Source organism: Epinephelus lanceolatus, chromosome 8 (assembly GCF_041903045.1).
Source record: "Epinephelus lanceolatus isolate andai-2023 chromosome 8, ASM4190304v1, whole genome shotgun sequence".
Lineage (NCBI taxonomy): Eukaryota > Metazoa > Chordata > Actinopteri > Perciformes > Serranidae > Epinephelus > Epinephelus lanceolatus.
The window spans coordinates 38554449-38581629 of NC_135741.1; the positions used below are offsets into that span (position 1 = coordinate 38554449).

A 27181-nucleotide genomic window follows, 5' to 3' on the forward strand; every position below is an offset into this window, starting at 1 on the left:
AAGCAAGGTTAAAAAAAAAAAAAAAAAAAACTTAAGGTATTTCTGACTCTATTTTAACTGTAACTTGACTGAGTTTATGGTTATAAATGAAAAAATTAACACGCCCCGAGAAGAGTGTTCTGCAACCAGGGGAACTGAGTGGATACGCTTCTGATTTTACACTATAGATTTGACTGAACTAATTTTCATTGCAATTTCTTTCTATAGTCGTTTTCTATATTCTGGTATTTGGGGATCAAATTTACTTTGTAGGATGTACTTTCTATGATTGTATTCCTTCAGGAGCGTAATCTTTTCCTCCAATCAATACAGTCTTCTTGTCTTCTGCCATTTTTTCACTAACTATAAGCCAACTTTGTGAGACGATAACAGGCGTCACAATCGTGAGACCAAGCAAACAATCTCCATGGAAACTTGTACCGCTGTGAAATCTCTTTAATCACAGCAAATGAGCTAACGTTTTTCCTTTAAAAAAAAAAAACTTTTAAGGGATTTTGTGCGATTGTCTAAGTCCCTCAGCTAAAGAAGAATTAAGCCTTCAGTGTCCCACTAAATGAGAAAAGGTGTTCTGTGCAACCGGTCTCAGACCATTAGCTTATAATCTCTGGAGGAGCTAACAAGCATGGTGAAAGGGATGTCCATTTATTTCCTGAGGGTTCCTGTAGATTCTTAAGAAGTCTTAAGAGGAGCTGAATTCGTTAATCAAAAAATGATTGCTATAAAATGTCTTAAACAAATCTCAAAATAATTGGTAACATCTATATTCCATGATTAATTTACCGAATGCCTCTTACATTGCCGTTGCAAAGATCAGGATAGTGGAACCAACAACATTCATAATTTCTTCCAGCGAGGATGCTGAGAGGATCCACTGTTTGCTACCTAGCTGTCACTGTACCCTGGATGACATGTGGAAGAGCAAATTCAATAAAAGAATTAGTTATTTAATCAATATTTCGCAACATAACTCATTAATTTTGGTTATTGTAAAATTGGCCTTAAATTTCATTCCCAGTGGTATTAAAAAAGCTTCAATAAGTTTTAAATGTAGCTTGCTTTAAGCTGTAGGAACCCTGTCCATCTTTAGTCAGAAAATTGTCTTTTCCACTGAATAACTCCATCTAGCAGACAGTTTGCATTTTAGTTTTTTATTTTACCAATACTGGGCATAGTGAAAAGTACTGTGTACATGTTAGCTGTATACAATAATTATAAAAAAAGACCTATAAAATAACTTTTGTCCCAACAAACTGCAGCAGTCCACAAACATTTCAGTCCCACCATAAGCTAACATTCAATCATGACTGCAGGTCTGAATGAACTGACGTCAACTGAGAATATGGCAGATTTGTGTCTGAGACCTAAGAATCAAGGTGAAAGCTTGCATTAATAAAAGGTAGAATTTCTCAGTTCATTCAGGACCCTTTAGTCCCTCTATTTAAACATAAACCTCCTCAGAGATGATAGTGGTGGTTTTCACCATTTCCGGCGTGTCCTCTCTGTCAGTGTCCAGGCTGCTGTTTTGTCAGGAGGAGGTAGTTGTGACGAAGAGTCCGTAGCTCCGTCAGTCTACCAAGCAGGCGACCAAACCGCTGCGGTCCTCCTCGCGCAGCTCCAGCCTGGGCTCCGCACACTCTGGACAGCAGGTCCAGGATCAATTCCTGCATTTTCTCAACACAGCTGGCTGCCTGCAGGGACGCTCGGTCTGCGGGACAGGGGACACAGAAGGACACTGCTGATAACACTATGACAAAGATCTGTTTGTGTTTATATCCAAAGATGAACCGATGTTTTCAGGTTGCCAAACAGCTATGGATTGATACAGCGGTCAGACCCCCTGCCTCAGAGCAGGAGAGCTGCAGAACCATTTTAGTCTTGATATAGTCTGTGGTCAGACCCTTTGAGACAGATTGAGTCAGTCATTCAGAGGCATCATTTTACAATCACAACCTGCCGAAGAGCTCCAGATAGGTTTATAATAATTATTTACAGTTGCATGGAGCATTTGCATATCTTAGCTCAGCAGCTGATTGGATTATTTCAGACCAGTTTGTACAGATTCCAGAGGCCATATTTATAAAGCTTCCCAGAACAAAGAGTTACTCCCTGTGTAGAAATTCTAAAAAGAATCTCAGAATCATGACTTCTTCTACAGTTAATGACCTAATCCTAGCAAAGATTAAGTTATTCACAAAGCATCTAAACCCTCAAGAGGCCTCCTGAGGTGAAAATATGTAAGGAGCAAGGAGGAAAACTTTCGTGGGATAAATGGTGTTCTTCATCCATGGAAAATGACAAACATTGATTGAATGGGGGCCACATTTAACAAGAGTAAAACTATATCAGCATATCCACTGACAAACTCTCACACAACTTGAGATGTATAATCTAAGCTTCATTTATCCAGTGGTATACTCAGTACTTACCAAACACATGCTTTTTCAGTCAAACCTTAGGACTGGAGTCTGTCTCTGACGACAATACATAAGTTTCACCTTCAGATCAGTTTTAAATGTGTGAATGGGTGAATGTGACTCGGTAGTGTAAAAGAGCTTTGAGTGGTCAGAAGACTAGAGAGGCCCTATACAAGTGCAGACCATTTACCATTTAGTGAAAATGCATGTGTTTGGGTGCTGAGCATACGACTGGATAAACCAGACTTGGATTAAACTGCACAAGTTGTGTGAGAGTTTGTAAACAGATGTTTTGATATAGTTTTTTTTTTTTTTTTAAACATGATCCGCAATCGATTAAAAACCAATATGTTCAGTGGTTTCCGTCGAGTCATGTGAGAGAAACAAAATTTTTTCACAAGTTCTAGGTAACACAGCATGACTGGTCATTTTGTGGGTGAAACATTTGAGAGCTTTGAGAGGCTTAAGAGTTTCTTAAGCAGAGGAGAAAATGACAGAAAGACAAAGAGGTAGGAGCTCTATAGATATATTCTCCAAATGCTGAATGACAGTGGCTTAATGACCTCTGCCTCTGCTTATATAGACTAGCCAGCAATCACAGAAATAGATAAAAGCTGATCAACCAATCACATCTGTTAAAAGAATGTATAATACCTAGCAATGCAGTCAAGCACAACTCCTTACTGAGGTTAAATGGATGGTCTGAATATTTTGAAGTGGGGCTGTATGGAGTACTTATCCATAGTCAGTGTATTACAGTAGATGTCTGTTGGCATGCCCCCAGTTTGGAGAAGTGGGGGGAGTGCTAACATGGAAGTTAAGCAATGTACTGCTGTGGAGGGGTCAGCAACAAAATGTGTTTTAACTCTGTGTTCAGCAATGTTAAATCACTGTTTTTCTCAGTGGAGTCTGGCTTTGTAGAGAGTGATGTAATGGCTTCTTTACCATTGGAAATCACTGCTGGACATTAAGGTAAAGCAGCAAAAAGTCTCTCAACATAGCATACACTTAAACTGATACTGATTTTTTTTAGGTGGCTAAAATTAGGGCCCGACTGTCGGGCCGATTTAATCGGCCGATTATAGCCATTAGAGAATAATCGGCAACCGGCCAAAAGTTGGCCAATTGACGCCGATGTTAATACTTATATTTTCATCACTAATAAAATGCAGGGAATATGGTGTTTTCTTCATAGAAATGATGTCCTTGTGTTACTTTTTGAACTATAACCTACCTCTGTTAAATTGGCAATAAGAAGAAGAACTCTGGTGCTCTGAACATACATGTGAATGTCTTAATTCATATAGACTTTGCATGATTATTTTATTTCCCAGAGGTTTACTGCCTTTTTGCACATCATATTTTTGATTTAGTTTGTGTTCAAATTTTTCATATGCTGCTTGTTCCACACAATTTCTGATAATAAAAGTATTTGAAAATAGTTAAATGTTCTTCCTTCAATTTATATCTTTGTAACAAGTGTTTGAACTATATTTAAGCCATCAAAAGCAGGTATTTCGGGGGTTTTTAAATTGAAAAACGTAAAAATTTAATCGGCCGATATATCGGTTATCAGATTTTTTTATTCCATAAAAGCGGAATCGGCATCAGCCCCAAAAAATCCCTATCAGTCGGGCCCTAGCTAAAATACATTTTGTTGCTGACCCCTCCACAGCAGTACATTGCTTAGCTTCCATGTCGGACTCCAGGCTGCTTATCCAAACTGGGGGCATACTGACTGACATCTACTGCATGTAACACACTGTACCCCCTGCTACCGCACTTTAAAAAATCTGAACTATCCCTTTAAAGTGTCCCTTGCTCAGAGATCTGGTCTGAGAATTTTCCTAAATCATTTCTATACTCGGGGTCCTTGCAATACAATTTTCGGCTAAGTTAGAAGCTCTCTGAGAGTATTCTCAGAGTGTTTGTGAATACGGTCCCTGGTCTGACCTGAGCAGAGCAGAGCTGTAGCAGTGAGCAGAGTGTATTCAGTCTCCGTCACCCGCAGCGTCACCATGCTGTGGAAGAAGTTAAGCACCGGCCCGAGAAGATCCTCACTGCCTCCTGTTCACACCAGCAAATGGAAAAATGGAAATATCTTTAATTAATTTCTCCCCACAGCCTGTAAGATCTCAGATATTTTTTGAGGGAATGTTTTTCTGAGTTCACCTGAGCTGACCAGTGTCCTGCTGTGGATGTTTTCCCTTGACTCTACATTTCTCAGCCAGTTGTGTGTTGACATACTAAAAATTTGCAGGGCTGATGCTAGAGAAAAAGAAAAGATTTTCAAACTAAATATCAGGCTAAACTTACTGGTATGACCAATAATAGCATGTGTGTTGGCTTACTTGGACTGGGGCTTGTTGTGCTGTGGGAGAACTGCTGAGCTGAGAGCAGGAACATGACCTCCAGTGAAGAGACAGACAAGAGAGAGCACTGGTCGGAAAAATCCAGGAGGTCAAAACCTGTCAGGGGAACATCATTATTTCTTTACAATATGTGCTTATTTGATTATTTCAGGGTTTATATCCTTTAGCCCACTAGACTTTTCATCTTGTAGTTTTTTTATATATATGTAATTAAGCAGAAAGTGTAATTTGTCTGTTTGGAAACCAAAAACAAAACTTGACAAGAGCAGTATTCCTACGGGAGTGTCCTTGGAAGTCTTTATTTATATGTGGTATTATCACCTGTCATGTAATTCCATATGGGTTAAACCATGTGCATCACCTGCCTCATTAAAGGGGCTCTGTACAATATGAAGTAATGGCGTCCTGAGCAGGAAATCAAGTCATGCTCCCTCTGTGTGTTGTAATACAAGCTTCCCTCTGATTTGTTCTAGTAGCTGGTCAAGCTGCACATGCATTTTGAGGCATGTGTGTATCCCACTGGCTTGCTAGGAGTTAGCATTGTTGGCTGCTAGCTGCTGTTTCAGAAACCTCCAAATTGAGAACCATGTGGAGTCAACTCATGCTCTCTGAATTTTGCACAGAGCCCCTTCAAAGTTCCTTTGTAATTTGAGCATATTACCCTTTAATGTAACTCATTACATTTGATTACTTCATGATTACTTTTCTAAAAAATATTTAAACTGGTCAATAAAGCTGAAAAATGTCCAGAAATAACCTATGCTAACAGAAAGCATTCCTGCATGGCGAAAAGATGCAAAGGAGCAGAATTTATATTCTACATGATTTATATTCTACATGTGAACTTTTTTCCTACAAGAATGTATTCTGATGTAACCCCTTTGTAATCACCAACATTTTGATTAGTAACTCTAATTTAATTATATATTTCTTTCACAGTAATGATCACTGATTATGGCAACATTTATTTTGTAATTTAATTACATGTAACTAGTTACTCCCCAACACTGGTCTTACCTGGCACTGTCCTGGCAAACTGTAGCAGTCGTTGCAGGTGGGGGGATACAACATCAGAAAAGCCCTCCCCTTCTTCTGTGCACGGCCACTCAAACAACTGAGCAGACACAGATAAGAAACCATGAGGGCAGCGTAGAGAATGTAGCTGTGTTCTGGGATGTTTCCCCACTGTCACCTACCCTGCAGTGGCTGCTGTCTTGTGCTTTGTACAGTCGATGGGCTTCCACCATCCTGTCCACAATGTATTTCTGTTCTCGGGTTAAACTGGTGGACAAAACCTGGAGCAGATGGAAGTGAAACACAACACAGGGTTAAACCAGTGTCAGGATTATGAGGTCACTTCTCCGTGTTAAAACTACAAGATAGAAAGTGTACTAAAATTAAAAATAAATGTGTGAATTTGACCACCAGAGGGAGAGATGACACTGCTACAAGTTTTTTAATTTTTTTGTCATCATCAACCCAGCTACACAGCTAATCATCTATCCACTCAAACAGTCAAAAACCAAACTACAAAACGACCAACCATCCAACAAAACAACATGTTGACCACATACATTTCTACTCAACCATCACACAAACCAAATTATGTAACAACAAAACAAACAGCCAAAATTAAACCACCCAGTCACACCCTTAAAACAAAAACACCAATATCTCTTAACAAGACTAAGAGTCTACACCGTGGACTCTTATGACACACTAAACTACAGTATGTCATTACGTATGTCATAAAAAATACATAAAAAGTCAAAGTATAGGATGTCATAAAAATGTTATTCAAAGGCTATTTTAAAAAGTCATACTGTGGTATGTCATAAGAATGTCATATCATGTGCCATAAATAATTAAATTAAAAATGTATGTCATAAAAAAGTCATAGTTTACTATGTCATAAGAGTGTCAGGATATACTATGTTATATTAAAAGCACAGAAAAGTCACAAAAAATGTCAAAATATAGTATGCTTAAAAATGTTGTTAAAAGATAGTAGTATGCCATAAAAAATGTCAGATTATAGTATGCCATAAAAAACATCATAAAAAAGTCAGAATATAGTATGCTATTAAAAAATGTTGTAAACATTGTCAGAAAATAGTATGCCATAAAAATGTCAGAAAAAAATGTCAAAATATAGTATGCCATAAAAAATTCATGATAAATGTCAGAATAGTGTATACTATCCATCCATTTTCTAACCGCTTATCCTCTTGAGGGTCGTGGGGTCACCTGACATTGGGTGAGAGGCAGGGTACACCCTGGACAGGTCACCAGACTATTGCAGGGCTGACACATAGTGACAGACGACCATTCACACTCACGTTCACACCTACGGACAATTTAGAGTTATCAATTAACCTGCATGTCTTTGGACTGTGGGATGAGTACCCGGAGAAAACTCACGCTGACACGGGAAAACATGCAAACTCCGCAAAGAAGGGACTCCCACACCGGGGACTGAACCAGGAACACTCTTGCTGTGAGGCAACAGTGCTAACCACCACACCACCCCTAGTGTATACTAGTGTATAAAAAATATCAGAGTAAATATGTGCTGTAAAAATGTCAGAAAATAGTATGCCAATCAATGACAGACTGAGTCAGTCTTGCTTCCTGCTACCTGTCCAGGTATCCTGCTGGTTGAGCTGACCTTCCGACTGTCTGTGTTCTCCTCTTCCTCCTGTCCTCTACCTTTACCTCCTTTCCTTAGTCGTTTGGACTGGCACTGCACCTCCGTCAGAAGGCCTGGAAAAAATAATCTGACCCATGTCAAACCAGCTAAATCAGTTCAATCCATTTTGGTTAAGGAGGTATAGATTACTCCCATCAATACTTTTCTTTAAGTTAGAATTAAAGTACAGTGGAGGTCGCTTACACTCAGCCAGCATTCCCACAGCGCGGCACTTCCTCAGCCGACAGTCTTGGCATTTCCTCCTCATATACATGTCCATTTCACAGCCGCCGCCACTCTTACAGTGATACACAGCCTTTTTAGTCACACTACGCCTAAAAAAACCTACAAATCAACAAGGGGGAAAAACCAGGATAGATTACCTTTCAGAATACTGTTAGGTATTGGAGAAAAGAATAAAAAGATGACATACAACATTGAAAAGTGAGAAATACCTTTGCATCCCTCACAGGTAAGAGCATTGTAGTGATACCCTGATGCTTTATCTCCACACACTACACACAGCTCATCCTGACCTCTGTTTTTCCCTCCCGACCCCACCCGTGTCCTCCGCCCCAGAGGCAGGCCCACCGCTCCAAGCCCCTGTGCTAGGACCCCACAGTGGGTCTCGGGACTGGGGTCACAGGGGGCCTCCAGGCAATGAGGGCTGTAGTGGTACAGAGGATGGCAGGGCTGCGAGGAAGAAGAGGAGGAGGAGGGAGAGGAGGTGCAGGAGGGTGGAGAGCCATAGAGGGAAAAGGGCAGGTTGGCGGGGCTGTACTGTTGTTGGCTGTAAGGGAGCAGCTGGGGGTCAGGGTCCTGTAGGGGGTAGCCCAGAGGGTCAGCCAGCATGTCTGAAACAGAAAAGGACGAAGTCCAGGGACAAAAACTTGTATTAACTATTCTGTAGTTTAAAGATGTAAGTTTAAAAACTAATGAGTGAACTATGTACACAGACGTTAACCACATCAATATGGCTTTCGTAATTTTGTGTTCAGATTTGTGACCCGCTCTACTTCCTGAGCCAAAGCTGCACCTACAAAGAAGTGTGAAACTTTGGAAAAGGATGCAAGCATGAGTGTTAAGACGTTTTGATCTGGCATTCAAATTCAAAGGATTCTACAGCTTTATGAGCCTCTTTACACCTGGTATTAACATGCGTCTTAGTTGATCTGATCCTAAGTGGACAGCTAAGTCTGTCTGTCAACACCTAGCATTAGAATGTGTCTCCACAAGCATCTCGAAAGACCACTTGTGATCGGATTTCACCCCCCCCACTCCATATGCAAATAAACACATACATCTTATAATTTACCATCATTAGGAGACTACAGTTGGTGAGAGTCCACCTGCACACACAGTGACAGGGCTAACTGTTACATCACATGGCTAATGTTACCAAATGTTATGGGTTTAACATTTTGGTGTCAGTGTGAGCTCATTGGGACTGTTTAACGGCTGCTGCTTTGTTAGCTCGTGTAACCCGGCAGATGCTGCACTGACCATTAGCCAGGAAGAGAATGGCTCCGGATAGGGCCCTTCAGCTCTGCATCTAACAGCAACAACAGAAAGTTTTCTTTCACAGTGTTGTGTCAGATAAGATGTCAGCAGAGAGGGCAGTCCTTCAATGTGACCCCAAGACACATTAGTGTACAAACTGCTAAAAAAAAATGTGGCCAATGTGGCCTGGAGCACCTCCAAATGTGGTCTGAACGATCAGATCTCAAGACGTATTGAGGACGTTCATGCCAGTACTTACAGCTGTCCTCTTGCGATCCAATCACCCAAGAAAGATAATCATACCAGGTATAAACAGGGCCCATGTTTTCAGTCAGGCAGTTCTCATGTGCTGTTTATATGTATACCTACAAAAGGTATACATCCCATGCAATCATGAGCCAATCATAATCAAAGTAATTGGGAAGGCTGTGATCACATGATCAGTGCACTGATGGGAGTACAGAAATAAGTGTTCTTGGTCAGGAGGCAGGTTGGGCATATTTGTATGACATCATGGGAACAGTTGGTTCAGCAGGAGCCAGTGCGCTTGAGGCTGAGTGCCAAAGACAGGGATGGGAAGTGGGAAACTGCAGAGAGATGACCAAAGCCATTGTTGGGGTTTGATATTTCCATTGAATTTGCTTAAAATAAGATAAAAAATAGGCTAATACCAACTACATCCTTCAAGAATGAGTGTTTACTTGTGTGGTTGTGTCCAAATTTTGAGTTTGGCCTGGTTTTAATCTTATTTTGGATGTGATCTTTACATGGGGCATGAGAAACTTGCTTTTTAATTTCCCTGTATATATTATATTCTGCAGGTGTCCTTCTTAAAAATCAGATCTGGTCAATACCATAAACAGTTGAAAAACAATAAGCGTCATAGGAAAGAAAAATACGGTGAGAAAAGGTGGATTAGTAAGAACATCAACTTAAGTGAATATTTGAAGCATCACTATTATGCTGTTCCGAAGTCAAAGAGCGTCACAGGAATGTGGTGTTACGTGGCTCGTGTGACTTCACTGCTTTTATGATTCTTGTGGGATATAATAAAAAGCTGAGAGTGAGGCCTTGTGAACTTGCTCAAACAGGATGCAGCTGAGAGCTCCCACTTGCCATTAAGGATTTTTTGATCCCCTTCTGTGGATGTTTCACCCAGTCTGTAATGACCATTCAGTGTTGTGACGGACTAAAACGTCTCTGAGTGTAGATCAGCAGCCTGTGTTTTGCAAGTCCTGTCTCCTTTGAGAAAACATGTGTGACCACTGGCAGACTCTGAAAGAGCAGCTGGACCAGTACGACTGGGACCGCAGTCAGATCTGTTATGCGCTGATTAAACACAGAGCCCACCCAAATGTCAGGAGTCTCAGGACTAATGGACATGGAAATTTAAAGGGTAAAACATGTTCCACAAAGAGGGCTAATATCAATCTGATATGTGGGAAATGCGTTTTCTTTTAAATGGTGGTCGAAGTGTGTCTTTAACTTGGCAGGAAAACTAACCAACTGATTAGTGTAGCTCTGTAGCATTGTCAAAGGAGTACTTCCATAAAGGCTAAACAGATAAACTAAAAATGAATAATGGTCAATAATGGTTAAAGCGGCAAATGTCATGGTATTCTGACTTTTAGTCAAAAGTATGGCTTAAACAGAGATAACCCCTATGACAGTAAATGGACTGCCAGACAGGACGTAAGGTCAGAGGCCTAAGGGCTCTGGGCCTGTGGGCAAGAGCCCTGATTTGAAGTGATTGTTACAAGCTACTGTAGTCACGAGGATAGGGATGTCCTCATCACAGTTTTTCTTCTATCCTGATCCTTTAATATTAAGTATCTGCTGATACAGAGTCTGATCTGAGTATCAGATGAGAACTCTCGTGTATGTGTGCTAAATATGAAGCTAGAGCCAGCAACCAGTCAGCTAACATCAGCTGGACTGGAAAACTGGAAAAATAAAACACATGTTGATTTTACAGATGTGCCTGTGTGTTTTTCTCTTTTTTTAATGAAACAGACAAGATTCGGTGTGTTAATAACTGAGCTTTACAGTTGTTTTTTACCTTTGGAAAAACCTAGGCTGGCTGCTTCCACTTTCTTCCAGTGACCAAAAAGTGTTTTGTTCCTTACAGTCAATGTGCTCCTTAAATTAGAAATTTGTCTTTTTAAAGAAAATGACAACCCATCTATTTGAAGAACAATTAATCATCTAACTTAAATATATAAATAACATATTAAAACAGGATTGTTATGGAACTCAAAATGTTAACTGTACCAGTATTAGTCTATACACATCAGATAATGAGTAATTTTGAATGTGAAATAAGAAACCAAAGTATATCAGTAATTGATTTCCTAACTCTCCATATTGTTTGCTACTTTTCAACTAGCCTATATACCACAACAGCATAAGTCTTTAGTCAAAGAAAACTTTTTTTTCCATTTGTAGTATTATATTTGGGAGAATGGCACTGTTCTGGGGCACATCTCTCTGCCCTTCCATGCGCCTATATAGAACACCTTAAGGCAGAGAGAGGAAACCTCCCTGCCCTTCCATGTGCCTACAGGGAAAACCTAATGCAGGGAGAGCAGCAGCAAAGACCTCCCCGGGAACAGAACAGGGAAGGCATCAATGACAAACAGAAATGCCATTGATAAGTCAGATACAACATGATAAGGAGGAGCTGGGGTGGAGGCGAGCTGCAAAGCGGCTTGCAGAGGAAGCAGCAACAGTAGGCAGGCCAGAGCAGTTTAAATAGGGTGCCCTGAATGAGATCTGTCAATTGGTTGCATAGAAAGGAATGATGTGATTTATCAGCTGACTCCCTTCCATCGATCAGCTGCTCCGTCAGTTGATCAGGCTGTTTGAGACCAGCTGATGTAGCTGGGATGTGAGCTGAAATGGCATCATGTCCTGCCTGAACTAATACTATGCTCAGTTTGTAACTTTTGATTTTAGTGTGCCACCCCAAGAATTTCAGTTGCCCCATTCGGCCAACCCTGTGTAAAATTTTCTGGGGGCCTGCTTCCAGTCTTGTTTGCTAGCTAAGCTAACTGTCTCCTGGCTACAGCTTTATATACAGTGTGCATGACATGAAAGTGGTATCAAACTTCTACTTGCAAACTCTCTGGTCTTGCTTCTGTCTTTGAGTGCCCTCCCTCTCCCTTGTGAAGTGGCAGCATTCTCAGAAAACACATGTCCCCTGCTCATCACCTCATCACTTTTAAAGGGTCGATACATTTCTCACCCTTGTTTTCTCAAGGTGTTAAGACAGACTTTCTCCCTCTTCAAAAAAAAGGTCAAAAGGAAATAGTAAGGGCTGGTACTCCCAATACTTTGACATTGTGACTATTTATTAGTCATCAGTCTTTAACTTTGACTAATTGAAGACTGATGACTAATAATGAATCATCCAGCAGAGTCATCCGTCTGTAAGTTGTGATGACAAGACAGTACATATAGAAAACTGGTGTAGTTGATTGACACCCTTGCTCTTGACACCCTAAATGTCAGAGTCATCATTTTTTAGGGCAATTATTAACCCCTCCTCACTCCTTCCTTTTGTCCTCTCTTTCGTCCTCTCTCCAGATGTTTCCTGTCTTCACCAGACTCCAGCAGCGATGGTTTGGGGGGGGTCCTTGCCTTCACTGTATGTGACAGAGCTGTGGTTCGCAGTGTTTGTAAACCATTTGAACACTGTCTAAACACTCCACAGCCTCCCTTCCATCCCACGCACACTGGGGAGCCAAACAACACCAGCAAACTACCCCCCATAGCTCCCCCTCCTCCCTCTGCTCCTAGGGATAGGAGGGGAGACAACACTGGGAATTTGTTGATGATATGCATCAGTATAAATAGGTCCTCCAATGCACGTTCAGCCTCCCTGCGTGCTGTGAATGCAGCAAGACGGCTGAACCTCCTCAAGAACTATTTTTTTTTCATGTCAGCGAGTTCTCAAAGGCGGTAAATAAACGCTCTCATTCATTCATCAACTGTGAGAGTGAGTGATATGAGGTTGCATTGCACACAGAGTGCAGTCACATCCTCATTGTGTAACATTATAATGTATAAATGACCCACTTACTTGAAAAAGAGACATCGTAACTTTTGTTTAACACAAGTAATGATTACAGGATTAAGTTATAAGTTATAAGTGCATATGTGGTGTTACAGTAGAAGTAGAATAGCAGAAAAGAGCCACAAAATCAGCAGTGGGACTCAGAAATGTCTGCTTTACAGCAATATATACCTAAAGTTTGCTAATGTGAGCTAGCATTAGCCATCATAAGCTACTGGTCATACCAGACCATGTAAAGTTGTAGTTGCAAAACTCCTGAGAGTACTGGATAGAGCAACAGTTAATTTTCATTGCTTATCAATTTAACTGAGCACATAATTATATTTGAGTGATTTGGTGAGGACTGAAGTCACAGCAGTTCAATGGGCCTGTCTACCAACAGTGCCCCCAAAAATTTTCCTTAGGGGAGGCCAGGTGGGGCTGCTGAAAATCTTGGGTTGGCACACCAAAACCAAAAGCCATAACTGAATTTCGGCAATTCGATTATGCTGTTGAGGTACATAGGCTAGTTGAGAACTCTTGCAATATGAGGAATCACATACTGATATACTTTGGTTTCTTATTTTACAGTGAATATTACTACTTATCAAATGTGCATGGACTAAAACCAGTAGAGTTACCTATTTGAATTCAACAACAATCATGTCTTAATGTGTTACATATCTGTATCTATACATGTTAGGGGGTTCATTGTTCTTCAAATAGGCTGGTTGTCTTTTTCCTTACAAAGACAAATATACAGGTTGAATTAAAAGCAGTACAACGATTGTAAGTAACAAAGCATTTAATGGTAACAGGCCTTCCCAAGTTTAGGGGAGACTCCTGGGTACCCAGGGAACCCATTTGAAAATGGCCTGTTGTCCTCTCATCAAAATTTGGCCTAAATTTGGGGCGTTATTTAGCCCCTTTTTTCCGACAAGCTATGCTGACATGGTTGGTACCACCAATGGATGCCATAGGTCAGGGACCATCAACTATATTTGTCCAAGGGCCAGAATTTTTTTAAGCAATTTCTTTTCTTTCTTTTTTTCAAATTATACATTTATGTGGGTGTCTGATTATGTTGTAAAATGGGTGAGCAAACCCAGAAAGATACATAATCGCTGGGGGGTTCTGGGGGTGCTCCCTCAGAAAAAAATAGTAATTCAAACAATTTCCCTGCAGTTCCACATCACCTGCACTAGGGGATGGACTTAACTATTAGGCCCCCAGCTAGGCCCAGACAGTTATAGATCCATCATGATATCTAGATATGAAAAACATTAACTATGTTATTTTTCTAACTCATTGTTCCCCAGAATAACTCACAAAAGGCCCCTAAAGCACTTTTTTTTTTTTAAAAAAAAAAAAAAGCAACTATAACTTCGACTAAAGGGGAAAACATTGTACCACTAGATTTACCTGACACGTCAGTGTTACTGGTTATGTTGCAGATTCAGCTTTTAACTCACAAAATATAGCGATTAAAATATGATACATTAATATTCATCAAATTGCCCATCATTAAAGCTCCACTTTGAACAGACTTTGAATACATTTAAATAGATTATGCTAATAATATCTCCCCTGAACGCAGGACTTTGACTCTAATAGTTTTACTTAAGAAAAATGTTCTGATAACTTCTTCTACAGCTGCCAACAGCCTACCAACACCCAGTTAGAGAGAGGGGGAAAATAAAGCAAGGCCATTTACCTGGGGCCTCGGGCCCTCAATTTGCCTGCGGTAATGATAATAAAAAAGCACAAGCAGCTGGATTAAAGGAGAGACACGCAGCGACATGTTTTCCATTATCATGCAAAGTCTTACTAAAACTAAAACTTAAAGTAGTCTGGCTGAACATTTGACACTCTGGTGCTGTGAGGAAAAACTCTGCTGCCCCGATCAATTCATTAGCTGTGTGATCAGTGATCAGGGTAGTCCAAAAATGTGTTAGTATTTTTATTCAGCCCACTTTTTTTGCCAGTTGCCCAGAACAGTAAAATCATTATTGGTAAGGGCTGCTTCATATCATCACCTGATTGCAGGGCCTGAGCTATCCAATTATCCAATCCACACCATCCAACCAGCAAAATATGGGTTAATCAACCACAATTGTCAGGACTGAGGATTTAGACACAGGGCGCCACGGTGTGTAGCCTGTGTGTGTGTGTGTGTGTGTGAGAGAGAGAGAGAAGACTGAGATGGAGAGAGGAAGAGAAGGTAGGAGGTGAACTACTGCACCCAGTGTTTCTGTACGTACTCAGGGCGCTGCTTTGTCACTTTTTGACAGTTGATATTTTTGTATTTTTCTAGTAGCCTAGGCTTGCAGAGCCATTCCTAATAAAATTATTTCCGTATCAGCTGTTTCGGGGGTTGATTCAATGTTGGAAGAAAAAACACTAGATATCCTAAATACTGACTAGTTTCCCAAAGTACCACTACTTTTGCTACTATCCTCAAGACAGTAATGGGGGGGGGGGGGGGGGGGGGGAGGTTCTGAGCAATTAAGTCAGGGGAGGCCTAACACTTCTGTGTCACCTTAGAGGGTTGATCCATCCAAATTAGAAAATAACTTAACAATTAAATATACTTTCTGTCTTTACAGTGATAGTATCTCACATTCTACTAAAGAAACAGTCCTTTTAAAAATGGCCAACTGTGTGTTTTGTGGATTACCCACAGTTACAGGGACAATGATGCTAGAAAGAGACTCATAAAGATATAATGTGTCAAAGCCATGGGCATCACAAAAGAAATGTTTTATTATATATTTGTTTATTCCATTCATTGTGTTCGTATGGAGTCTGAAAACTTAGAAGTGAATATCTAAAAAGATATGGACAAATATAACTGCAGCTGTCTGCAGTAAGTGAGAAAATTTGTTTAGTAATTTGCGTGAACCAACTCTTTACAACAGTAGAGAACAAAGTGTGCTGGTTGTTGCTACTGCACATAAGAATTATCTACCTGCCAGTGGAACAAATGACGTTACATCATTTGAATTCATTTACCACTGACTGATAACACTGGAAGTACTTTGCAAATGAAATGTCTCCACTCATTCAGATCACAGAGGACATGAACACTCATGGGTAAATATTCAGTCTATCCTACACTTCCTAGAGTTTAAGAATTTATATGTCACACAACTTGTTTTAGCGAAGCAAAAGAAAAAAAACAGGAGAAGAAGAGAAAGTAAAGCCAAAAAAAGAAAGTCAGAAGACACAGAAGCACAGACAGGAGTGTCACTGTGGACTCACCATAATACTGGAGCTGCTCTGTGGAGCAGTAACCATCCGAGGCGGAGAGAAACCCCCCTGCCGAAAAGCTCATCTCCAACTCAGTCCACTCTCTCATCTGGACAGAAGGTCCTCTCTCCAGCTAGTATTACGGGATCTGTCTTCACACACACATATGCAAAGACATAAACACACACACACACAGACAATTACTCAGAGGATTCACACAGATATGAAGGATCTGGGAAGTGCAGAGACATTCCCCAATCCCCAGGATGCATCCAGGTCTCTTAGCTGTCCAGGCTGATATCCCAGCCTATTTTTAAAAAGCAGAGAGGATGAGTGCAGCTGAGTCTGAGCTGGAGGAGGTCTTAACCGTCCCTGGGGGACAGACGAAAGGGAAAGCGGGGACACCCAGGAAGGACAGAGATGGGACTGTGGTCCAAACAGCTGGACCTGGCCCGGACTTCACAGATCAGAAGGCGGCAGGAATGGATGGATGGATGGATGGATGGATGGATGGATGGATGGATGGAGATTTTATCCCTCATGGGCAGAGTGAGGGACACTTGATACTAATGGGCTGTGCATATGTGTGTGAGTGTGTTGAAGTTTGGGCTGAATGGATCCATCCCAGAGTGCAACAGCTGGGCCAAAGAAACATTTTCTCAATATCAGTCAAATAAAATAATTTCCATCATTGCATCAATGGTTAAAAATTATTTATGAGTGTTTCCTGGAGATGCTGCTTATGAAGCTTGCTATACTTTGTGTGTGTGTGTGTGTGTGTGTGTGTGTGTGAGCGCGCGCACGCGCATATCAGTCCATGTTTGTCCTTCAAGCCTTTGGGAGTGTGTTTACTCTGCCTTTTGTTTACCACTGTTCTGTTTGTGCTGCAGTTAATATTGGACAGCAGTTAGATTTAAGGGGCTCAGAGACCTCCGCCTCCCCCACAGACAGTTAACCAGGCCGGGGCAGAGCAAAAAGAGTCGAGGCGTGAACTGCCCTGAGGAGACAGAGGAGTGACCTCAACACTGGCCTGTAAATCTCCAAGCAGGAACGTTTGACATGCAGCATGCTTACTGAGGATTAACGATGTCCTTCCACCCGCACATCATCCCTTTGCTGGCTCATTATGGGAACCAGGACTGAGCAGTGGATAGCAGAGGGTTAGGGGAGAGCTAGCAATGTTCACTGAAGCTGTAGCCTTCACTGGAGTAATCACGATCGATTGCAGTGACAAATGACACAAAAATTTGGTTGCTGGCTACACGGTGTCTTTCCTTTGAGGTTGTGTCCAGAGGGTAAACTGCTACACACGTGATCACAGTGTTCGAGGACAGCACAGCTTCCAGATAAGTTGTACTTTGGGGAAAAGCACAAACTAAAGGAGAGTTAATTAAGCATGGCACCTAAACTGTTCTAAGTGCAGTGTGCCTACTTCTGATGAACTATTTTTACTCTAGTCATATTAGAATAAAAATAATAACACACTATTTGGTATGAACAACACAAGTACATATAAACTAAATAACAATTATTTATTATTATTCAATAATACAATAATGATTAACTTCTTGAGTATATTGTATAGGCTACTTGTAAGATTGTAAATACTATATGGTGTGTATTACTCATGAGCAGCATTGGGGAGTAACTACTTACATGTAACTGATTTACGTTATCAAATTACAAAATAAATATAATTATTATCTGGTACAGTTACTGGGAAAAAATATGTAGTTAAATCTTACTATATAATGACGAAAACTGTGTGTGTGTGTCTGTTCCACATTTTTCTCCTCACTGACTTGGTCAATCCATGTGAAATTTGGCACAGTGGTAGAGGGTCATGGGAGGATGCGAATGAAGCAATATTACATCAATTGGCCAAAGGGGGGCGCTATAGCAACCGATTGAAATTGCAGACTTTGAATGGGCATATCTCATGCCCCGTATGTCGTAGAGACATGAAACTTTGCACAGAGATGCCTCTCCACATGAGGAACAAATTTGCATCAAGAACCCATAACTTCTGGTTTTATAGATTTTCCGCCATTTTGAATTTTTTGAAAAACACTTCAAATCGATCTCTTCCTAGGAAGTTTGTCCGACCTGCATGAAACTCGGTGAACATAATCTAGGGACCAATATCTAAAGTTCCCTCTTGGCAAAAGTTGGAAAACTTACTAAAACTGAGCTTCTATAAGGCAATGAATATTGCGGAGGGCGTGGCTCATCACATAAAGGTGTATAACATCTCAAGAGTTTCACCACGCAACTTTGTAGGCATATGACCACACATAATCTGAGGGGACCCCTCCATTATTGACCCGATCAAACAAAATGGGGACACTAGAGAGCTAATTTCTTATCTAGGCCTAACCGCCATATTGATTTTTACTAAACTTGGTAGATATGTAGAACAGGACGCCTCAAGGTGACTGGAGAAATTTAACTCTAATTGGCAACTGGGTGGCGCTATAACAACAGAAAAATGCTTAAAAATGGCTAAAATGCGACCGATTGCTGTGGCTCCCCCTGTGGACCAATGTTTTGTTTTTTTTCTAATTTTTGGTATGACTAAGTCATGGTATGGTATGCTGTACATAATCACGGAAACTGTCAGTGTGTCATTCTGTCAGGCAGTCATTCTGTCTGTCCCACGTTTTTCTACTCACTGACGTGGTCAATCTACAGTATGTGAAACTGCACATAGGCATTGAGGATTGGCATAGGTAGAAGGTGACAAAGCTACCAATGGGTATGGACAAGTTACAGTTATTAATCAAAGTGTTGGGGATTACAAATGGGTTACTGGGGTAAAAAGCTTATATGTAAAATATAACATTCTATATTCTTCATTATATTAGACAACTTTCAATAAAAGTAAAAGAATCCAAAGTATGTCACAGGCACTTGGAGACCTTTTCCAAAATCTCTGACTGAAAATACACCTGCTGTAAATACAAGTCCTCTTCTTATATGTTTGAAGACCAGGGAGGCCCTTGCCTACACAGCCACACTGCTGACTACTGTTAAAAGCAAGGGAGGCTTGTTAGCAAAATGGCTCTGACCATAAACAAAGCTCACCCAAGACAACATCCCCACATTTGAACCAGACTAGGTCTAAATTTAGACGTGAACTCAAGATTCAGCAGAGAGACACATTGAAAGACAGCGTCCTCACGCCATGTCCACCAAACACCCACCAGGCAAGCAGAGGTCTGAGCAAACAACAAAGCATGTACACTTGCCACCCATCTCCAATAGCTTTTGGCAAACACAATATCAGACCCAGTTCAGGCAACACCTACCTCAAAGTTCAGCTCAACACAGGCTGCCCTAACGCTACGAAGAGCTCACCAAAAAATTTAGCATCAGAATACATTAAAAGTTGAGGTCCTTTTACAATCTCCAACACCTACAAACACCATTTATAATTAGATTGCTCGTTTGGGTTTACCACGGGTGCTGTTGTTCGAAACCTAGATAAGGGATTAAGCTGGGATATGTTGGTTATCCTGGCTTAATTTAGCGTTGATTCGGTTGTTCGAAAGCAGAGGCACATATGTTGCCATGGATATTTATTCTGTGCACTTAGCCTGGTCTCGAGGTGTGGGACATTTAATCACCTGTGTGCCTTAAATAACTGGAGAACTGATGCCCCCTTCTTGGTGGGGCAGTCTGCAAGCTGTTCTTTTGTGTTATACCACAGAACTCTTTCCATCTTTTGGGTTTGAGTAAGTTATTTGATGCTGCTTACTTCCAGATAAAGTCTTTTCTCAGTGACAGACTTTATGGACTTGAGTGCATCAACCAGCAGTGATGCAGATTATTGGTGTAGCATGTTCAGCATCACCAGCTGTTAGCTTAGAGAAGAGTATAGCCAGGAAGTTAGCTTTATCAATTCCATCAGACATGGCCAATGTTTCACCAGCAGGTGTGCGCCACACAATTCTCTTGATTCTCTTTGACTGCCATGACAGAGGGGAGAACTTTTCATTTTCTCCCATTAAAACAATGAGTTGTCCTCCCTGTGCACCACCATCTGAAAGACTTCCAAATGAGGCATCACTGAATACAGTCACCCTCAGAGCACTGTCTCTGCCCAAGTATTGGAAGTTTAGAACTAGCCTCTTGGACTTTAGTTTGCATACTATTCCATGTGCTCTGTAAACAGCCTGCACAGTTGCATTTTTTATGCCAGATGCCAAGTTGTTAGCATCAAACATGATACCTGGCCTGCTCTGTCTTGCAACCCACAGAGTCTGGCCTATCTTAGACCTGAGTTGATCCCTTTCCTTCTCACAGAGAGGTGATTTTTGCTCCACAGCTCATGAAGGGATCCCTATGTATGGGCTGCATGTGCTGAATGCAGTTTTGCTGCTGTACTTGCACTTTTCTGCCAACAGTCACAAAGTCAATATCTGGGGCCTGTTGTTCGAAAGTAGAATTAACCAATCCAGGATAAGTGGAAAAGCGAGGCTGGACAAATTCCCCTAAGTCCATCCTGGCTTAATTGGTTGTTCGAACACCAAGCCAGGCTGAGGAGGCGCGGCTTTGTCGAGCCAGGTGTAACTTATTCAGGTGAGTGCGCGTCCACGGCTTTCTTAAATAGACCCCGAGATCGATCACAGATTCACCGATGCAGCCAACCAAGGCAGGCTGATGATGGAGGACGGAGGGGGGGAAACTCCCTATACTGTACATGGAATCAATCATTTTATTCATTCATTAATCAACCATTGGTGTTATGTGGACTGTCTGACTTTGGATTGTCTTGCAGTGTAATACAAATTGACAAATTAAAAGAAAAACCTTAAGGAAACTGGACTTAGAAATTAAGAAACTAGAGAAAGAAGTGATTTTAATGCACATTGTAAGTATGACGCAATTAATCAATGTTATTTCTCTCTTTCTCTCCACAGCTCAAAGCAGAAAGTGACTGATTACAGCATGTTTCATTTAAATAAAATGAGTTATTGGTCCACTTAACTGGGAATATAATTTGGGAAGGTCCTACAGTTATGATACCTAATAACCACTAATTGTGTTAATGCCAAATACACCTACTTGTATGTTTATTCCAACAATTAATCCTTTTATTGGTAAAGATATGTGCATGTCAAAGTATGTTTGGGCTATGACAAAAATAATGTTTTAAAAGTTTTTTTTTTTTTTTTAATTATTGTAGGCTTAATGTATTTTGTTCAAAAATGAGGCAAATACGTACATAAGAACATGAAATGACGGTAAAACACACTGATTTCCGATCGCAGTGACAGCTGACTGGACAGATAAGGCACCAGGCTAAACTAAGCCTGGTTGTTAGCCTGGTCGGGACCAGGCTAAGTGCACAGAATAAATATCCATGGCAACATATGTGCCTCTGCTTTCAAACAACCGAATCAACGCTAAATTAAGCCAGGATAACCAACATATCCCAGCTTAATCCCTTATCTAGGTTTCGAACAACAGGCCCCTGCTTAACAGAAGCTGTCATGCTCCTCACGTCCCCACCTGGAACATACGTAGATCTGAGCTATTACTGTTGTGGAGAAACTTTGAGTGCTCCTCTCTAGTATCTTAGCATGCCCATATGCCTCCCTCTCTACTGAATTGAATAACACACACAAGTGAATATGAGCTAAGGATGAATTGCATTCTGGGCTTATCAAACCAAATGGATTAAATCCTGAAATGAGCCATTTCGCAGGCGTTGTGTTTCTTAAAGAAATGTATCCACTGATTTGCAGATGTCTCTTTCCCAATGTAAGTCTCTAGAAAAACATCTTTTTGGGCCACAGGGCATCTCATGATAGACCCCGAAAATTGCAGTACCACTGTTTCTTTCTGTGATAGCCCAAAAAATACATCATTGATGTTAACAAACACAAAAAGAGTCTATATCTACTCGGAATTTCACGTGGAGCCCCTTTGACATGTAGCCTCTAGGCTAATTAGAATCAAATGGCCCACACTTTCACATATACCTTTCTCCATACCTTCAAACTACCATGCCCTACTTCCAAAGCAGTTAAAATGAAATCAAAGTGCGTAGTGCATAGGCATTCTCAGAGTATCACTTGAAAGCCCTGGGCTGCCCATGTCAATTGCTCAATCTCAAAAATGAGATACAGTTTAAAATAATTAGCAGGGTAAAGGTATGGAAACTTTGGGATTCATGACCCTACATGTTAAATCACATGGTCACATTATTTTTCTTGCCCGACTCGCCTGAGGTTATTTAAACATATCAGGTTCAGGGGCGACCTAAAGCTCACCTGATAGAGTGTTCACCACATACAGGCTGAGTCCTTGCAGCGACCCAGATTCAATTCCAACCTGTGGCCCTTTGCTGCATTTCCATATGCACCTTTTCCTGTCATTCTTAAGCTGTCATATATTTAAAGCAAAAGCTGGAAAAACTAACCTTTAAAAAAATAAACATTCCAGATTCAACCTTTACTCAAACATAATTCTAGCTTGCTGGCATACATGGAGGGAGAGACGGACTGCAGTGAGAAAATGAAGAAACATACATGATAAACAAAATGTCACTCATTAACATATTGTTACGCAGAGCAAGGCTATGTTAAGAGGTGGCCCAGTTACGAATAAGGTTTTCAAGTATACCAAAAATAAAAAGATTAAAACTGCACATGAAAGTAATTTTTGCCTTTATGAGCATGTTATTTACTTGTTACTAAAAGTATTTTAATTGAGAATCATATGACAACGCCAGACAAAGTCGGATAATGTTAATGAATTCTCTAAATGTTATCATATTTTTTTAAATAATCCTGTTAAATACATAAATTGAGACAGTAACAAGAGCTTGGAAAATAAAACTTGCACAATAATTTTATGTCATTATAATGTGTTTGCTTTAGACAAGTTCGTTACCCACATTTAAATGTTGCAATGTGATTTAAACTGCAAAAATGCCTGAAAATCTTTTACAGTATTTCATCATGCTGTTGATATTTTCTCAACTCCATAAAATGAAAATATGCATTTTTTAGGGGAAAAAATAGCATTATCCTGCCCGACTGAAATTGGTACATGGCATGACACCATGTGAGTTTTTTTTTAATTGTCATTTAATGAAACAAATCAATTTGTGTCCCACACCACAAGCCTGAAAAAAAGCCTAATGACTACATTGATAATATTACTTTTAAAGTTTTAATATAAAATAAAGGTCATGATGAACAGCATTATAGTAGCAATTAAATGTGCATTGTTGATGTAATATTGTCATATTTCTGTCTATTATATGCAGCAGTGCTTTGAGCTGAATGCTAACATCAACATGATAGCCAAACATGCTAACAATGACAATGCTAACATGCTTTTGTTTAGCAGGCATTGTGTTTATCATCTTAGTTAGCTTGTCAGCATGCTAACAATTTCTAATTAGCGCTAAACACCAAGCATTCAAAGAAAGTATTTGGTCTGTTGTCAAGTTTACGTATTTCAATTACATATGAAATTTCCATCACATTGAGTGCACTTATTCTAACATAAAACAAACAAAAAAAAGTATTTATGTAATTAATTCAAATAAAACTGAGATAAGTAGACTAGGAAAATGTATGTAACTAAACCTCAATGAATTTACCTAATTAACTTTAATAAAGTATGTGTAGTTACTGTTATTGCATAATAATAATAATAATATGTTCATCAACATATTTGAAATACATAGATTTTATTATCAGTAATTACATAAACTTAGTAAAAAGTTAATTGGGTAAATTATTTTTATTGAGCTACACTTAAGTAAATTCTCATAGTCTATTAATCTCAGTTTTATTTGATTTAATTGCATAATCTGTATTTTTTTTGGTTTATGTTAGAATTAGCCTACTTGACTTGATTGGATGGAAATTTCATATGTATTTGAAATACATTAGCCTGACATAATAGACCAAATAATTTCTTTGAGTGCCAGCTGAAGCTAGTGGGGATTTATTGAGTTTTGCAGGTATTTGGTCATAAACCAAACTATTGGACAAATAAAAAAACCTGACATGATGAGTGGACCTCATAATTCATTACAATTCATCATTTGTGGACCACATTTAATGGCAATCCATCAAATAGATGTTGAGATATTTCACTCAAAACCAAAAATGTCAACCTCATGGTGGGGCTAGACGAAAACTCAGGGATCACTAGTGTCAGAGGGATACATCCTCTGGGAACCTTGAAAGTTTCTAACAAGCTTTATGTCAATCCATCTAGTATATGTTGAGATATTTCACATAATAAGCAAAAACTCTGACCTGCTGGTGGCACTAGAGGAAAGGTCGGGTGATCTGTAAAGTTTGTAGGGTTCATCCTCTGGGCACTGTGCATATCTGTACCAAATCTCATGGCAAGACATTGAATACTTCTTGCAATATGTCACTAAAAGCCACAACATCAACCTCAGAGCACAGACCTTGGCCAAGGCCAAATTCCCTATCTCAGAATGTAAATGAAGGCAACAAATATTTCATGTATCCACCCAGTTATGCAGATCCACTCCAAAATTTAATGGGTTCCTGTGCTTCCTCAATCAGCTTACTCTATTTCAATTCAAACCAACTTGTTAACTAAAATATTCTAGATAGAAGCATAAATCCCTTGCTAAAGAAGAGGTGGTCTGTTATTTATCAGTTAACAGCAATGTGTCTCGTCCCAAAATATGAGGCAAAACAAACCATCAACCATTCTTCCAACTGTCTCTGACCTCTGAGGAATGGAAGGAGAGTAAAGAGCAGGCTGCAGTGCTCAGAATGACACTAAATGATAGGGACAATATCTGAGAGCGTGCAAATGTTGCCATGGATCTTCTGGAGGTGTCACACTGTCTGACACATTGTTGGACACAGGCCTGACGAAGAGGGCTCGTCTCATGGGAGATGGGTGTCATGAAAGAAGAGGGAGCGGGGGGAAGAATTTTGGGCGTGCTAACATCAAGCATGGTTAGATCAGTTGGACTCTGGAGTGTTCCCTGACTAGTTTGTTTTCTTTGCACCAACTAAAGGCAAAAAATTGCTGAAATTCTGTGCCCAAAGACGGACTCATGAGATGAACAGCAGAGAAAGAGAGCAAAGTCTAGCATTTCCATGTAACACTTTTCCACCTTTCACCCCCCAGCATTGTATTATTGTTGGCGCCAATGTCGCAAAGACAACCGGATCGCTTTTTATATATATATATATATATATATATATATATATATATATATATATATATATATGGGTAGAGTTTCCGATGTTACTGGGTAAAGTAATGGCAAAAAAAAAACCTACATTGATACTCTTACGTAACTGGAGATAGCTGCTGATAGCTACCAGGGAAAACAAAGGCACTATCCTTTTCCTGGCTATAATGCAAACTTGGAACCAATCAGTTATCTTCTGAGGACTTCTTCTGAGGTCTGTCAGAGATCAGAGATAAGCTGAAATGACCGGCGCACCAAAGGAAGAGTCTTGTCCTGGATATCCCATGGCTATACGGGATCAGCCTGAAATATTGGCCCTCGCCCCCAGAGACTTTATCGTCATCAGACCAATAGTTGATGGGTTCTGAGAGAGTCAGAAATTGAGTCTTGATTTTCCCCGGAAATCGTACCTGGTGGCAGACAGTATTACATAGAGAAAGCAAGTCTTATAGTGAACCAGTCTAAACGCAGATGGTGTCATTATTCTATAGCCACTATGTTGTGCAATCAACATTTACTTCATCCACTTCAAACAAACTAAACAGAAAGAGGCAAATAAGTCAGCTTTTCCTTAAACAAACTGATGGCATGTGAAAACCACCCTGAACTCATTAGTCCTGAATCACTCACAGTACAAGCCTGGAGATAAATTCAGCACACCATAAATCCTGTTCAAGACATCTGCTCCATGTGTCCAGCTCGTCTCTTTATCAGAGAGCTGCTGGCTGGTAGCTGCAGCTCGATAATGGCCTGGACTGTTTACTGATCTTCGCAGGAAACTGACGCTCACGTTAAAGTGGCCTCGGCACTCGTGAGTAAAGTCCATAGCTTATGTCTGAACATATGTGAGTGAGAGTTGCTGGGGGGTATTTGGCTGTCATGAGAGGAATGTAAATTGTCTGATCTGTGAAATTCAAATTACATTCTCTATGGTTATGTATGTTTGATGCAATCAATATCCATTAAATTCCTTATAATAAAAAACAGTATACTACTCTCCTGGATCCTAATGACTGCCCATGACAATTAACACCTGTAACATTAATCAGCTGGTGTGAGATACACTGAAGATCTATCGTTGCTGAGAATGCATGAGGCAATTAAGTGCTGAACTCAGTGAAAATACAAAATTGTAATGTTAAAAAAAAAGCCTGCTTTTAAACCCTATAGATAAGACTGATTCGGAATGCAGGATCGCAACGTTCTGATCTTGAGGTCAAAGATCACCTAACAGCAGTGTGTTGGCTTACGAACAATTCTGTTAATGTTGCAGTTGTGTTAGTTCGGAGCGGAGGTTGTGGACTCACCGCTGATGGTGGGAGCCTTCCTGCTGCGCTGCGTGTCCCCACGTCCTCTCCCTTTGTCCAACTGTCTTACTTTTTGTAATGTTGACTCCAGCCCAACCTCCATACTCACACACACACACACACACACACACACAGAGTAAACAGACAGCTGCTCTTGATGTGTGTTTTAGCTGGACGTGACCAAAGATCTTCTTTTCCTGTAAACGATCTCTTGCAGGACAAAAGTCTGTCAATGAGAACAAAATATTATTCTCAGTCATTTTCTGGGGAATAATTAGGAAAACACGAGAACTGAAGTTGGGGAACAGTAGCATTTTAAGGAAATGTGTCTCCATGAGAAGGCAATACTGTCAACACTGGCAAACAGAAACTAGCCTAAATTTAC

The 27181-nt window shown here is 40.3% G+C and overlaps 1 protein-coding gene across 3 annotated transcripts; it reads right to left on the reverse strand.

Moving 5' to 3' along the window:
- Positions 1-1132: 1132 nt before the first annotated feature.
- nr1h5 (nuclear receptor subfamily 1, group H, member 5) lies at positions 1133-26930 on the reverse strand. 3 transcript variants are annotated; one of them, XM_033628078.2, is made up of 11 exons: positions 26797-26930; positions 16291-16426; positions 7931-8329; positions 7680-7820; positions 7455-7549; positions 5983-6081; positions 5804-5900; positions 4766-4882; positions 4587-4682; positions 4368-4481; positions 1133-1705 (listed from the first exon to the last, which is right to left on the reverse strand). In XM_033628078.2, exons 2-11 carry the CDS (start codon positions 16385-16387, stop codon positions 1503-1505), a joined length of 1458 nt encoding a protein of 485 aa, XP_033483969.2. In that variant the 5' UTR covers positions 16388-16426; positions 26797-26930; the 3' UTR covers positions 1133-1502. The 3 variants fall into 3 exon arrangements, with proteins under 3 accessions (XP_033483969.2, XP_033483967.2, XP_033483968.2); XM_033628076.2 differs by having other exon boundaries at positions 7425-7549; XM_033628077.2 differs by having other exon boundaries at positions 7425-7549; positions 16291-16430; positions 26797-26926.
- Between the last annotated feature and the right edge of the window lie 251 nt (positions 26931-27181).

What these genes read in the sequence shown, in the direction of transcription:
- nr1h5 (XM_033628076.2), bottom strand. Translation starts at nt 16,387, where the DNA reads ATGAGAGAGTGGACTGAGTTGGAGATGAGCTTTTCGGCAGGGGGGTTT. An exon ending in GTTTGCCAGGACAGTGCCAG is followed by an intron (nt 4,883 to 5,803) that starts GTAAGACCAGTG and finishes TTCCCCTGACAG; the next exon opens with GTTTTGACCTCCTGGATTTT. An exon ending in CAGGACACTGGTCAGCTCAG is followed by an intron (nt 4,482 to 4,586) that starts GTGAACTCAGAA and finishes TGGTGTGAACAG; the next exon opens with GAGGCAGTGAGGATCTTCTC.